This window comes from Panthera leo, chromosome C1, assembly GCF_018350215.1.
Source record: "Panthera leo isolate Ple1 chromosome C1, P.leo_Ple1_pat1.1, whole genome shotgun sequence".
NCBI lineage: Eukaryota > Metazoa > Chordata > Mammalia > Carnivora > Felidae > Panthera > Panthera leo.
The window spans coordinates 186,052,049-186,067,646 of NC_056686.1; the positions used below are offsets into that span (position 1 = coordinate 186,052,049).

Genomic DNA, 15,598 nt, shown 5'->3' on the forward strand with positions numbered 1-15,598 from the left:
CATTTTTTAATCTTTTTCATTTTTAAAAGGATGTGTACTTTTTATGTCTTATAAAATCCTTTTGTAATCAGAGGTTATAGATTTTCATTTAGAATTTTATATCCAGGACTTGAGTACATGTGGAATTGACTTGTAAATGATATGAGGACAGGATCTCAATTTCCCCCTATATGTATTGAATAACCAGTTATCCCAGCCCCATTTCTGGATATGAATGTCCTTTCTCTATTGATTTTCAGGACCACCTCAGTCATCTGTGTATGGATTGATTTCTGAGTCCTCACCTGTGTATTGGTTGCTTTATTATATATCCCCTGTACCATATTACATTTGTATAAAACCTTGATATCTGGTAAGGCAACTTCTAACTGGTTGTTCTTAAAACTTATATTGGCTATTTTTAGACTTTCTCCTCCTTAACATACAATTAAAATCAGCTTGCCACAGTCCATGGAAATTTTTTTAAAAATTTTATTGGACTTATATTGTATTTATAAATTCATTTGAGTGTCTATGATAGCCAGTTTTTTTTCAATTATCTAATGTAGAGTTTCTCAATCTTAGCACTATTGGTATTTGCGGTTGGATAATTCCTTTTTGTGGGGAATGTACATCCGGGGATGTTGAGCAGCATCCCTGGCCTCTGTTTTCTACAGCCAGTAGCACCACCTGGTAATGATGATGAAAATGTCTCAAGACATTGTCAAATGTCCCCCGAGGGACAAAATTGCCACTGATTCAGAACCATTCATTTGGCCTATTATACTGCAGAAAATTTCCTCATTTTTTGGGAATTATTTTCATACTTATTTAAATTCTTTCAGATGTAGGTTCTTCAGATGTGAATTTTATTTGTGTTGTCTACTGTCATGGTGATTTTTATTTTTGTACATGGTAATTTTTAAGCATGAACTTGCCTCTAGCATAATGGATGTCTCATATGCCCTGGGTTGTGAAGGTAGCTTTATGGGATGGTTTTGAGTTTGCCTCTGAAGATCTTATAGGCTTCCTTAGTCTGAGAGAACTTTTTATGTTAATTTCTTGGTTTGGGCTTAAAAGAAACCCCAACAAAGTAGTGATTATCTGGACCCTAGCCCTAGGTCTCCCTTCCATGCTCCCCTTTCTCAAGTGCCTGTCACCTTTAGCTGCACTTAACTGCCTGTTAACTGTTAAGTGTTTAGCTACACTTAACCCTAACATATACACACTGGCATTTTGCTGAGTGTTGGCTTGACTCAGCATGAGATCTGTAGTTTTCCTTTTGATATTTTTTCTGAATATGCCAGATGCTACCACTGAGTAATTTGGATTTTGCTGCCAAACTTTACCTCCATTAGTACAGAGGGAAGACAGCATGCCAGTTCGCTTGCTGGGTGTGCGTGACTGGCAGAAAACAGTCCTGGTATAATGGTTGGATGGAACAAACTGAGCAGATAATATTTTTAAAAGCGATTATCTAATTTTGTTAACAATTTACAAAATTATTACATCATTGATAACTATGAACTCCAAAAGTTGGCTACTGTTTTTAAAAACAGGGAATTGTAATACAAATCAAAACCACACTCAGATATCACCTCACGCCAGTCAGAGTGGCCAAAATGAACAAATCAGGAGACTACAGATGCTGGAGAGGATGTGGAGAAACGGGAACCCTCTTGCACTGTTGGTGGGAATGCAAACTGGTGCAGCCACTCTGGAAAACAGTGTGGAGGTTCCTCAGAAAATTAAAAGTAGACCTACCCTATGACCCAGCAATAGCGCTGCTAGGAATTGACCCAAGGGATACAGGAGTACTGATGCATAGGGGCACTTGTACCCCAATGTTTATAGCAGCACTCTCAACAATAGCCAAATTTTGGAAAGAGCCTAAATGTCCATCAACTGATGAATGGATAAAGAAATTGTGGTTTATATACACAATGGAGTACTACGTGGCAATGAGAAAGAATGAAATATGGCCCTTTGTAGCAACGTGGATGGAACTGGAGAGTGTGATGCTAAGTGAAATAAGCCATACAGAGAAAGACAGATACCATATGTTTTCACTCTTATGTGGATCCTGAGAAACTTAACAGAAACCCATGGGGGAGGGGAAGGAAAAAAAAAAAAAAAGGTTAGAGTGGGAGAGAGCCAAAGCATAAGAGACTCTTAAAAACTGAGAACAAACTGAGGGTTGGTGGGGGGTGGGAGGGAGGGGAGGGTGGGTGATGGGTATTGAGGAGGGCACCTTTTGGGATGAGCACTGGGTGTTGTATGGAAACCAATTTGACAATAAATTTCATATATTGAAAAAAAATAAAATAAAATAAAAATAAAAACAGGGAATTGTACATTTGATTTCTAGAGTTCTCTTTGGCTTTTTTTTTTTCCAGATATGTCTTGTGAATTTGGATAACATCTCATTTGTTCCTCTTGTGTTTAATGACCTCATCCTTATTTTATATTTTCTAGTGTGTACGAATATTTTATAGGTTAAAATATAACAACTACTAACAAAATTGTGACTTTTAGTCAATAGAAAAAGAAGTACTTGACTACCTTTCATGGAAACTAGAAGTTATGTTAAAGTATTGTTAGCCCCTGAATAAAGTATAGATTTAGGGTCTCTGAAACACATAAAATTGTTATTAAGCTTTCAGATTAAAAAAAGTAAAGTAGGGGTGCCTGGATAGCTCAGTTGGTTAAGCATCTGACTCTTGATTTTGGCTTACGTCATGATTCCAGGGTTGTGCAATCTAGCCTTGTGTTGGGCTCTGCAATGAGCATGGAGCCTGCTTTGGATTCTCTCTCTTTCCCTCCTTCTGTACCTCTCCCCCACTCTCTCTCTCTCTCTAAAAAAATTTTAAAAAAAGTCTGAGGGGCGCCTGGGTGGCTCAGTCGGTTAAGCGTCCGACTTCAGCTCAGGTCACAATCTCGCGGTCCATGAGTTCAAGCCCTGCATCGGGCTCTGTGCTGACTGCTCAGAGCCTGGAGCCTGTTTCAGATTCTGTGTCTCCCTCTCTCTCTGGCCCTCCCCCGTTCGTGCTCTGTCTCTCTTTGTCTCAAAAATAAGTGAACGTTAAAAAAAAAAGTCTGAGTGCCAGCTTTTCCACTTTCATTGAGCAATCGTTTAGTAAATTCTATTTCCTCAGTCATTCACAATGGCTAGATTTAAGTGAAGTTTTGATGAATGAGTATGAGATTGGCATAGACATAAGAATACCTATTAGCAAGTATGCATTAAGTAAAATGTCTATTTTTATTAAGAACTCACCTGTTTAGCCTGGTTGTGGGAAGCCCAGTGTGAAAGATATAAATGGTCTACTTTAAAACAAAATATTTTAGATTTTTGAAAAATAAAACGAAAATTAAAGTAAATTTGATTTTGTTACTTTCAGACACTAAAGAACTTATCAATATTTTCATTGATGGGGGACTCTGGATCTCTAGGAAAGTTATGCTTACTCTAAGAAGGTATTTTGTCTTTGACAGCAAGAACAAAAAAATGTCCCATATATCATTTTTTGCTTTGACTGCCAGAAAACTCAGGGACGAATTCACAGTCTACTAAAAACTGTTTAGGCCTTTCTGGTCTGCATATTTGCTTTGTATTCTCTATCCTTCCACCCCAGCTCAACTTTCTAAACTAATATTTTTTAACCTAATTCCCCCTGCCTTGTTCTCATATAAAATATTTCTTGTACTTAGTGTTGTTATTATAAGATGCTTTAAATCTATTATGGACTGAAATTGTACATAAATAAATAAAATACCTTCAGTGTTATTTTCACTAAATATAGCTCGATAAATAACATAAAAATGCAAGTGGGGCACCTGGGTGGGTCACTCAGTTGAGCATCCTACTCTTGATTTCAGCTCAGGTCATGATCCCAGGGTCGTGGGTTTAAGCCTCATGTGGGGCTGTGTGCTGAACATGGAGCCTGCTTAAGATTCTTTCTCTCTCTCTCTCTCTCTCTCCCTCCCCCTCTCCCTCCCCGTCCCTCTCCCTCCCTCCCTCCCTCCCCCCTTTCCCCTTCTCCCCCTCCCTCTCCTTCTGCCACTCTCTCCCACTTGCACTATCTGTCTCTCTCCTAAAGAAAAAAGAAAAAAGAAAAAGAAAAAAATATAAATATACTTGTACACAAATACATAGTAATAGTTAGCAACTTATAGTTGGGTTGTATTTCCAATTATTTTTTTAATGTTCTCTGATAGAAATAGACAAGATACTCTTTCAGAACACAAGAGTTTATTTAACATAAAATATAGCTGTGAAACTTTAGAATAGACAGTGACTGCCATTTGCACCTTAGACTTTGAAAGAGAATAGGTTGAGTTTCAATGGAAAAAAATTAAGAAGTCATCCATGGCATGACCTCCCGTTGCTCCCACCCAAGTCCAGCCCTGGGACCAAGATTTTTCTCCAGATTTTCTGTTCTACTTCCTTCCTTCCACTGATACCGTCAGGAACTCTTGTGACAATTGCTGACCTGAGTAATGTGTTGAGAGTAAGGGGCCTCTGGCACTTCCATGGGCTCAGGGTCTGAAGCAGTGATCAAAGCTTGACAAGGCCTTTGTTCAGATAAAGTGGGAGGTCCTATGAGTATTCATGATGAAGTTGTGAAAATGACCTGAGACTTTGGGAGGATGCCAGGGAGGGTTTCTACTTATAGGTGTAAATGAGGGATTTTATAGTAGGAGACAACTGGGAAAAATGGGTGGAGTAGTTCTGACACCCTGCCAAAGGTCTCTTATCAAGACCCATGTTTGTTTAAACTTACCTGGTTGGGGTCACTGAAAGTGGGAGTTAACCCTGTGACACCAGTTTTTCCGGTCCAGTTAGCTTCTTCATCATTGGGCTTTTTCTTCTTCCTCCCACCAAGGTTATTCATATGCCATTTCGTCATTTATGATTTTCTTCTTACTGTATTTTACATTCTTACAAATTCTGATAAGGCCTGTGGGATTTTTGGGAGATAATTTGTTTCTGGTTTCATTTCCTTTAAAATGTAGGTTACCTTCTTTGTGTGTCTTGATTTTTCAATCAGTTGCTTTGTCTACTGAAGATCACTTTCTATAGGGTTAACAATACAAGTTTAATCTTCTAAGTTAGACCAAGAAAGGAAGAACCTATACCATGAATGTTAGGCATAAGTTATTTTGATAAGAGGATTTAAAAAGATTCCCTTTTAATCACAGAACTCCTCCATTGGAAAGGGGATTTTGAAAGAAATGAAGAAAACCATCAGAAATGATGTCAGCAGCCTCATGGCCTTTTGTTGACTGGAGTGGAGTTTTATTATTGCATTTCCTTGGAAAGACACTGCGCAGGATGTCTGCTGAAGTCATCTATCAGGTTGAAGAGGCACTTGATGAAGACGAGAAGGAAACGATTCTTTTTTTGTGCCGGGACATTGCTGCAGATGTTGTTCCCCTTAATGTCAGGGACCTTCTGGATATTTTAAGTGAGAGAGGAAAGCTGTCTGCCATGGGCTTGGCTGAGCTACTGTACAGAGTGAGGCGGTTTGACTTGCTCAAGCGGATTTTGAAGATGGACAAAAGGGCGGTGGAGACGCACCTGCTCAGGCACCCTCAGCTTGTTTCAGACTATAGGTAATTCATTATCTATTCCCAAGGCTGGACCTGGTGGGAGGGAGTGAGGTGGTCTGGACTTATGAACAATAGACATGAAGACAGTAAAAAAAAGCAAACACATTACTTTCTGTGCCCACAGATTCGACTGCCTTATGATGTTACTTCATTCCTTTGAAGTCTTTGAATTCTTAGAACATGTTCACTTAAAGTAACTGGGTAGAAGATCATAAAGAAAGTGGAAGGGCTGGGTAGTATGTGTTTGCCGAATGGATAGAATGAGAGAGATAAGAACAACTAAGAACTAGTAATTCTTGCCATCCTCTATCTGTGGGATCTGTTGTGGTCTGTGATGTCAGACTGGCAAATTCCGGTACTGAGAAAGGAAATAACAAGTCTGACAGTGATTTTCCTGACCTTTGTAGAACTCTGTGTTCCCTCCTGAGTCCCCACTGGTCTTTCCCCTGCTAAGGAGCTTATGAAGTGGACTCCCTTTCTGTGAGTTTCTTTGGGGTCCTTGCCCCTAGAGGCTTGGTAGGGCAGGGGTGCTGAATGAACATTTCATCAATTAAACAGCCATAGGCCCCCTCCAGTTCAGAGAGGGATGGTCACTGGAGTCCCCTTTAGTTGAGACCATCTGAGTTTTTCCTTCCTCCTGTTAACAAACTACTCTCTTGGAGACTGAGAGGAGCACACAAACCATAAGAAAGGCTGCATTTCTGCAGAAAGGAAGATAGCTTGTGACCTTAAATTAATGGTTCCTTTTTCTTCAGACCACCAGCCTTTAAGTTATATCAATGGTGTATATTTGGAGAATATGTGTATTATTGAGAACTGTATTAAAGAGAGTTGAAAGCAGCTCTGCCCTTGAAAAGTGTCAGAGACCTGAGGTCTGGAGGCCTGTTTCAAGTCCCAGAAATACCAGTTATAGGCCACCTAGGCTGAGCCAGCCACTAACACCAGTTGGGACTTTGTTTTCTTACTTGTAAAGCTAAAAATAATAATACCTGATTTCCCAAGTTTGTTGGTGAAGATCAATTATGATAATTTAGTATGTGAAGTACTTTTAAAACTGTGAATCCCTCTACAATCGCAAGAGTTTATTATTGGGGTGCCTGAGTGGCTCAGTTGGTTAAGCATCCAACTCTTAGTCTTAGCTCAGGTCTTGATCTCAGGGTCATAAGTTCAAGCCCCATGATGGCCTCCATGCTGGGCATGGAGCCTACTTAAAAACAAACACACAAACAAGTGAAAGAGTTTATTTTTATTGTTGTTGTTCTTGATCATCTTCTACCTCTTCAACCATCATAAAATGTCAATATGTTCTTAAAACTTTTTCAGAGGTGCTGGGTTTCAGTGAATAAGTTGGGGCACTCTCTATTTCCTGTCTCCTTGCTAATGTGAATGTAGGTAGTTCCAGAGGGTGGAAAGGGTGGGTAGAGGGAGGGGATGCTAGATTCATTGATTCATCTGTTCAGTGGGCTTTTTATGGGAGGGCGGTCAATATATGCTAGGTGTATAGTAAGCATTAGAACAAAATGAAAGAAGCATCTTCTGTCCTCAAGAATTTGAGAGCCTAATTGGGAAAACAGCCCTCTAAAGCAGAGATGACAATGTCAAGGCAATAATGCCAACCACAGGGTGTCCTGAGAGCCCAGGTAAACTGTGATGGTGGCTCCAACTGGAGCAGAGGTGACTGAGTCAGGTGAGGCTTTGTAGACAAAAATATCTATGGTCATAATCCCCAGGATCTAGATGCCTTTTACCCTTTGAGTTTAGGAGTGGGCCACGATATCCCAGGTATAAGCTTGCTTTAGAAGCTTGTGATTCAAAGTGTAGGCCCTGGATCTGCAGCATCCTCATCACCTGGAGGCTTGTAAGATGGGGAAGACAGGATGACTTCAAATTCTATTTCTATCTTTCATCTTAGTCATATATGTTCTTCGCTTATTTCATCATAACATCTGGGGGAACTAGGGGATTCTTTAGGGAAGTTTTTATTCTCTGAGTTGTTTGTAGATCAGTTAGTTGGAAAGAGAGGTACTATCTCTTATTGAAAGTAGGAGAAAGGATGAATTTCCTTTTTGAATTCCCTTAAGATCTCTTCCTAGGGTGGTCTAGGCTTTCTGTTTTATGGGGGTGCACATCCAAATGGGGGCCTGAATTAGTCTTTTAAGCAATTATTGGCATAGCAGAAGCATAGGCTTTTGGTGTTTTCATTAGGATTAGTATCTGAATTTACTTAAAAAAAATCTTGTTTGGTTGCAGGGTGTTGATGACAGAGATTGGTGAAGATTTGGACAAATCTGATGTGTCCTCATTAATTTTCCTCATGAGGGATCATATGGGCCGAAGCAAGGTAGCCAAGGATAAGGTGAGTATTCTTTTTCTTGGTTCATGTTTCCAAGGGCATATCAGAAGGAGAGGGTTGCTCTGTAGTGTGTGGGAAGAGGGAAGTGGGCACTTGAATATGGAGACCCAAGCTGGGAGTGAAGGTAGGAAGTGAGAAAAGTAAATCTTTTTACTTCAAATTCACTTTCATCTTGCTCTCCCATGGCCATCTATTTTCCCTCAACTAGCTTGAGATCAGTGTGGAGTCATTAGGCTGCATGTGGAGGTCGGGAGGGAGAAGGTACTTATGACTTGTGTATCCAGGGAATGGCAAAATTAGAGATTTGGGATTGGAAACTAGGTAGGAAACAAGATCTCAGGGATATTGCAATTGCTGGAAAAGTATTTAAATTGTCTGACCTTATGTGGTACTGCTGGCCTAAGGACGGGCCAGGAAAAACTCCGGTCTCTAGAATATGAAAATATGTTCTTAAAGGACCTGTCTTTAAGGACTCTGGTAAATTGTTGCTTGAGAATTTTCTCATGTTCCATAATAATTGTAGTTTTGTTTCTGAAATCTATAAATATAGGGTGACTGTATGCCCCCACCATCAAATGCGTCAAATGGGAAGGAAAAGGAAAAAATAGAACTTCTTTTTGGTATCCTCAAGTCAACTTATTGCCAATCACTTATATCAATTTCATGATGATTATTATTAAAAATAAATAAATATAGCACCTCAGTAACTAAATGTTAGAGGAAATAAAACCCAAAGCAATGCCTATTTCTGAAATATAGTTCTTTCATAATCTCTGTGGTCTAGGGCAAGTAAGTAGCAATATACCCTAACTTTTTAATTTTGCCTCATACTCCCAGAGTCAGAATGAGTTGGAATGTCTAGCAGTGATTAAGATATTTTAGAAATTTCTGGGGTGCCTGGGTGGCACAGTCAGTAAAGCGTCCGACTTTGGCTCAGGTCATGATCTCATGCTTGTGGGATCTCACTGGGTTCTGTGCTGACAGCTCAGAGCCTGGAGCCTGCTTCAGATTCTGTGTCTCCCTTTCTCTCTGCTCCTCCCCCACTAGCTCCCAGTCTGTCTCTCTAAAAAATAAATAAACATTGAAAAAATTTTACATATTTTAGGAACTTCAAAACTGCATCATGGGGATTTTTCTTTCCCCCAGCTATCTTCTCTCTTCCCTTTTTAGGAAAGCCATTAGAGTTTTTCAGTATAATACCAGAGTAGCCTTTTGGAACAGAATGAACTCAGGCAGATTTTATTTTTAGGCCTGCTCTCCCACAGTACTTTTTTGTTGTTGTTGTTTTTGTTAAGTAGGCTCCATGCCCAATGTGGAGCTTGATCTCATAACCCTGAGATCAAGAGTTGTGTGCTTTACTGACTGAGCCAGCCAGGTGCCTCATCTCACAGTACTTCTTGATGACGTAAAATGACTCATGTGTCCCCAACCTAGGTACAGGTTGTCCGCCAAAAGACTTACCACCACCTCTTTCTCTGTAAAATCCAGGAGTGTAATTTGCTTCTGGCCCTGGAGGGACTATGAAACAGAGAGGTCTGGTTTAAGATCACTGCAGATCATGGAATGGGTTCTTCTTCTCACATTTGCTTGCTGTTACAAATCACACAGCTTGGGGTTTGCATTTAGGGCTTAACAGTTCACCTTACTGAAATTTGTTTCCTCTTGGTGGCTCTCTTAGAGTTTCCTAGATCTTGTGATTGAATTGGAGAAGCTAAATCTGATTGCTCCAGATCGATTGGATTTATTAGAAAAATGCTTAAAGAACATCCACAGAATAGACCTGAAGACAAAAGTCCAGAAATACAAGCAGTCTGGTAAGTAGAATTTTGGCCTCTCAGTGGCCCAAGGAAAGTACCCTGGGCATACTAGGTTTGATTGGTAAAGATTCATTTGTTGGATGGGTGGAGGGAACAGAACCTGAGTGTCCACAGCCCCCACTAGCCTGTGGCTCGAGGTCACATCCCCTCTAACTTTCATATCTCAGATCTGCTGACTTTATCACCCACACCCATGATCACAGAGTCTCAGCTCTCTGCAAAATGCTGCTGAGAAGTTCCTAACATCCTGGCCTTCATGAAATAGTCTGCACCCCCATTTTCTGCATAGGTTGGCAGCACAGTGGACACTCAGAGCTTTTGAGGATATGCCAGGCCCTGCTGCACTGCTCCAATGTTTGGCCTGACCACTATCCAATTCTGGGTCTCATCCTGTCACTGGGATCCCATAACTGCCCTGCATGTGTCCTGAGTTTCCAAAACCCCATGGAAAAGGGTGCATTTGCCCCCTTCTTAAAGGTGACCAGTCTCACATTGGCCTTCTTCCTCATGCCACCCTCCCCCATTGTCTTTTAGATTCAGGCTCAGCATGGACTCTGTTGCTCTGTTAGCAGTCCACTGCCACCATAGAGTTACAGCCTAATGGGGATAGCTGAGACCCAATGATCTACAGGTCACCCCATGACCAACAAAAAAATCAAGGATGGGTGTAGCATTTTTAGCACATTCTTAATGATAGTGGGAGATATTTTGACCTTAGTAGGGTGGTTAGAAAGTTTAGGATATTTTGAAAGATGATTGACCCTGAACTGAGCCATTGTTGAATATGCATTTGATAGTAACTTATAAATCTTAACTCCATACCTCTCTCCTGCTTATAGCTCAAGGAGGTGAAACAAGTTATATAAGTGCACTCCAGGCATCTCTCCCAAATTTGAGTCTTAAGGATCCTTCATATAACTTAAGGGTGAGTCTGGAGCACATGTATGGAATTCCAGCATGAAACAGTTTCAGAACTTTGATAAAAATACAGACATTTGCACAGCATGGACTTCATTTAATATCTGAAAAAATGTGATAGTCATGTGCATTTGTTTTTGAAATGTGTGTAACTTCTTATGGTCACAAAATTGGCATGTGTTCATTGAGATAATTTGGAAAATATAGAGAAATATAAAAGAAGAGCAATAAATCACTTCTATCCTACCATCTAAAGGTATGTTGGCAAATTTCCTTCTAGTCTTTTTTCTATGCATGTTTGTGTATCTACATATCCAATTGAACATTTTTTTTCATAGTTCATTTGTTCTTTAGAAAATTTAGGTGTTTTTGTTTTTGTTTTTGTTTTTGTTTTGAGAGAAAGAGTGCACATACATGGGGTAGGGGCAGAGAGAGAGGGAGACAGAAAATCCCAAGCAGGCTCCTTGCTGTCACTGCAGAGCTGGATGCAGGACTTGATCTCACAAACTGTGAGATCATGACCTGAGCCGAAATCAAGAATTGGACACTTCGCTGACTGAGCCACCCAGGCGTCCCTAGAAGATTTAGCTTTTTAAATATAAATAGATAGTGCATCCTCATGGACAAAAATTTCAAAATATACTAAAAGAATTTTTTAAAGTATGTTTTATCTTACTCCACTTCCTTTCCCCAGAGGCAGCTGTTGTTAACCATTTTCTTCTATACACATTCAGAGACAGTCTATATACATACCATATCTCATTTTTGGTTTTTCCTTTCTGTGCAAATGGTAGAACACTATGCCCATTGAGCTGAGAATTCTTGGAAATTGTTCCATATGAATCATATGTGACAACCTCTATTTTGTCATTGCTTTTAATGGGTGCATATGGTTCTACTTTCTGGAACTTTAATATCTGAAAAAATGTGATAGTCATGTGGATTTGTTTTTGAAATATGTGTAACTTCTTATGGTCACAAAATTGGCATGTGTTCATTGAGATAATTTGGAAAATATAGAGAAATATAAAAGAAGAGCAATAAATCACTTCTATCCTACGATTAATCCTGGGTGTATTACAATGTGTATAGCCCTTTCTTGTGTGTATTTAGATTGTTTCCAGTCTTTTTTTTTAATACAGTGATTCAAAATAAATATACTTGTATTTACCTCTCTGTGCATTTGCTTGTTATTGGGCGTATTTAATGATTTCAACAAAAGTGTTTTTGTTATTGAGTGATATTATTGAGTAATTGAGTTGTGACCCTAAATATCACATAGTCACTTCTGGTTGTTGTTTTAGTAAATGGTGCAAGGTATTATCAGAATTCTTCTTGGCTAATTTTTTATCTTGAAGAGTTAATCCTAGTATATGTGGAATTTGTAGTCAGGCCTCAGGCCACAGTGCAATTTCATGATTAAATTATAAACACTTTAAAAGCATCTGAAGAAAACATTAACTACCCTGTAATATAGTTTCATGAAAAATGTGAGATGTGAGGATATCTCTGAGCAATAGAATTTCAGAGCTAAAATGGGTATTAAGGATTATACTGTTCACCCCCCTCATTGAACAAATAAGGAAATTTAGGCCTAAAGTGCATTAAGTGATTGCCCACCTCTACCTATCACCAGAACTGGGCCCAGTCCATGTTCCTTCCTCTGTGACATGGCATATTTAATAAACTATATACCAGTCATGACATAGCTTAAATATATCTGTCACTTTTTTTCAAGAATAAAATATACTTTCTTTTGTCCTTCTGAATCTCTATGATACCAAATTATGAAACCAAATTGATTTAGGATTCACATCCAGGTTTTCTGAGTATTCTCTGCTATTGTATATCTAATATAAATTATACTGTCACTCTTAGTTAAAACCTTGCCATATTTTTACTATTGTCTTTCTATTTTGTTGATGAGAATAACTGTATTTACTGTATATGTAAATAGACATTTGATTTTCTGTCATTTAATTTTCTGTATATCTGTGACCCTGATCATTCATTTAGTAAACAGACCCTGTGGCATATGGATTCAGCATATTTCTCATAAAATTAGGAGGTGAATACCTGGATGTTAACTCATACAAGAGTGCAAAGTGCTTTAAAAATCATAGTGACACTAAATGACACATGATACCAACATTTTATAGAATAAAAAAGTTGTGTCACTCTGCAATATGATGCTTTTTAAATCCAGCTTTGTTTTGATGTTGTATCTCCTTAATAGCTATGTAAATGTGAATGCACATCCATGTGGGGTTCCAAATTCTATGTAGTATTGTAGTATTATCAGCTTCTGGCTAAGTCTCTTATTATTAGTGATAAAAGCAACTTACATGTTTTTCTTTAATTTAGACACACAGACTTAGCTACAGACACAGCTTAATGAATAGTATACTTCTCTCTTTTGGCTAGGATAGCTTCAGAGGAGAACTGTCATTTGAAAGCTGAACCTATCAGATGGTTGGGAGTATGTGGTATATGTACCTTACAAAGGACCTGTCATCTGAGAAGAGAAAGGGTCGGTTCAATCTTTCATTCTCTGATTAATTTCATTCTAGCCCTCAGAATTGGTAGTTGATTTTTTTTTTTTTGGTAGCTGACTTTTAAGAACCAAGCCCATATGTGACTTCTGTGTAGCTAAGCATTATAGAAACACAGTAACTAGACATTTATTAAGCTCTTCCATAAGCTAGCACTGTGCTAAATGCTTGTGTACATTTAGTCTTCACAAAAATGTATAAGGTGGCTATTGCTATTATCCTCATTTGAAGATAAAGAAACAGACATAGAGGTAAAATAACTTGCTCAAGCTTACATAGCTAGTAAGTGACAGAATCAGGATTCATAGCCAGGTTTGTCTGGGCTAGAACTCCCACTATTTTTTTTTTTTTTTTTTTTTTTTTTTTTTTTTTGAGTATCGTTGCCACAAAATGTTACATTAGTTTCAGGTATACAGCATAGTGATTTGACAAGTTTATACATTATGTTATGTTGTTATGTTTACCACAAGTGTAGCTATCTTCTGTCACCATACAAGCTAATATCATTGATTATATTTCTTAGGCTGTGACTTATTCACTCCATAACTGGAAGCCGTCACCCATTTGGCCCATCCTCCCACCCCTCTCTCCTCTGGCAACCATCAGTTTGTCCTATTTATAGGTCTGATTCTGCTTTTTGTTTGTTTATTCATATTTTTAAAAATTTTTAATTTATTTTTATTTTAGAGAGAGAGTGTGAGCGGGGGAGAGGAGCAGAGGGAGAGAGAGAAAGAGACTCTTAAGCAGGCTCCACACTGAGTGCAGAGCCCGATGTGGGGCTTGATTCCATGATTCTGGGATCATGACCTGAGCTGAAATCAAGAGTCGGATGCTCAATTGACTGAGCCACCCAGGTGTCCCCATATATATATTTTTTAAGATTCCACATATGAGTGGTATTTGTCTTTCTCAGTCTGACTTACTCCACTTAGCATGATACCTTCTACGTCAATCCATGTTGTTACAAATGGCACAATCTCATCCTTTTTTGTGCCTGTGTAATATTCCATTTTATACATATACCATATCTTTTTTATCCATATCTGTTCTTTATCAATACATACTTAGGTTGCTTCTATATCTTGGCTTTTTAAAATAATGCTGTAGTAAACATAGGGGTACATATATCTTTTTGAATTAATATTTTCGTATTCTTTGGGTAAATACCCAGTAGTGGAACTACCAGAATATGTAGTATTTCTATTTTTCATTTTTTGAGGAACCTCCTCCATACTGTTTTCCACAGTGGCTGAACAAATATACATTCCCACCAACAGTGCATGAGGGTTCCTTTTTCTCCACATCCTCACCAGTACTTTAGAACTCTCATTCTTTCTTTCTTTCTTTTTTTTTTTTAAGTTTTTAAAACTTATTTTTGACAGAGAGAGTGAGTGTGAGCTGGGGAGGGGCAGAGAGAAAGGGAGATACAGAATCTGAAGCAGGCTCCAGGCTCTGAGCTGTCAGCACAGAGCCCGACGCGGGGCTCGAGCTCACAAACTGAGATTCATGACCTGGGCTGAAGTTGGATGCTTAACCGACTGAGCCCCCCAGGCACCCCTAGAACTCTCATCCTTAACCATAACGTACATTGCCTCTGTGTTAAAGGATCAGGTAGAATGTCAATCTGATGTTCCAACAGCTTGTTCTAACTTGCAGCTATTATAGCAACTCTACAATACCGTAACATCTGACTTCATTGAGCTGTTTTGGAATATTCTAATAAGCTAATTTAGCATATTTACATGTTCATTGTATTTTTACTTTTTAAAAAGAAGAGTTGCCTTGTTCTTTGGCTATAGAAATGGGACTTACGGAGTTAACCGCTCTTGCTATTCTCCTTTAGATAATTTAACTGTGAATGTGATACTTTAATTTTTTTCCTGGGTAAGAATTCTCTTGAGATATTTAAAGAGGTGTGATATAAAGTGCCTCTGAAAAAACTAACAGGGGGTATGACCTTATTCTTTATATTTGAAGCTCCAGAATGGGAGAAGTAATGAACAAAGACTCAATGTGGGACAACCTGATACTCAGAGTAAGGCCAATTTTTCTTTCTTTCTTTTTTTGTAATGTTTATTCACTTTTGAGAGCGAGGGAGAGCGGGTATGTGAGCAGGGGAGGGTGAGAGAGAGACACACACAGAATCCGAAGCAGGCTCCAGGCTCTGAGCTGTCAGCACAGAGCCTGATGCTGGGCTGAAACCCCCAAGCCGTGAGATCATGACCTGAGCTGAAGTCGGATGCTTAACTGACTGAGCCACCCAGGTGCCCCTACATTCATTCTTTATAAATGCTTGATAATTCAAGTACAAATCATTGCATTTTTGGAGTTTCCCATTTCCTTTATCTACCTATTCTGATTAAGTT

The 15,598-nt window shown here is 38.9% G+C and overlaps 1 protein-coding gene across 11 annotated transcripts in view; it reads left to right on the forward strand.

Annotated features, from left to right (window-relative positions):
• The window catches only part of CFLAR (CASP8 and FADD like apoptosis regulator), a 105,559-nt gene that overhangs the window by 40,522 nt on the left and 49,439 nt on the right, over nucleotides 1-15,598 (forward strand). For 7 of the 11 annotated variants that reach the window (XR_006205648.1, XR_006205647.1, XM_042949689.1 and 4 more), the window contains exons 2-6: nucleotides 5,182-5,595; nucleotides 7,843-7,948; nucleotides 9,624-9,759; nucleotides 10,602-10,687; nucleotides 15,210-15,267. Coding sequence is in view for 7 of the 11 variants with exons in the window: in XM_042949689.1 (XP_042805623.1) it covers nucleotides 5,234-5,595; nucleotides 7,843-7,948; nucleotides 9,624-9,759; nucleotides 10,602-10,687; nucleotides 15,210-15,267 (748 nt within the window). In the remaining 4 variants the exon portion in view is untranslated. Of the gene's footprint in view, nucleotides 1-5,181; nucleotides 5,596-7,842; nucleotides 7,949-9,623; nucleotides 9,760-10,601; nucleotides 10,688-13,175; nucleotides 13,211-15,209; nucleotides 15,268-15,598 lie in introns of those variants that run through there. The other 4 variants (XM_042949691.1, XM_042949690.1, XM_042949693.1 and 1 more) reach the window with 4 other exon arrangements.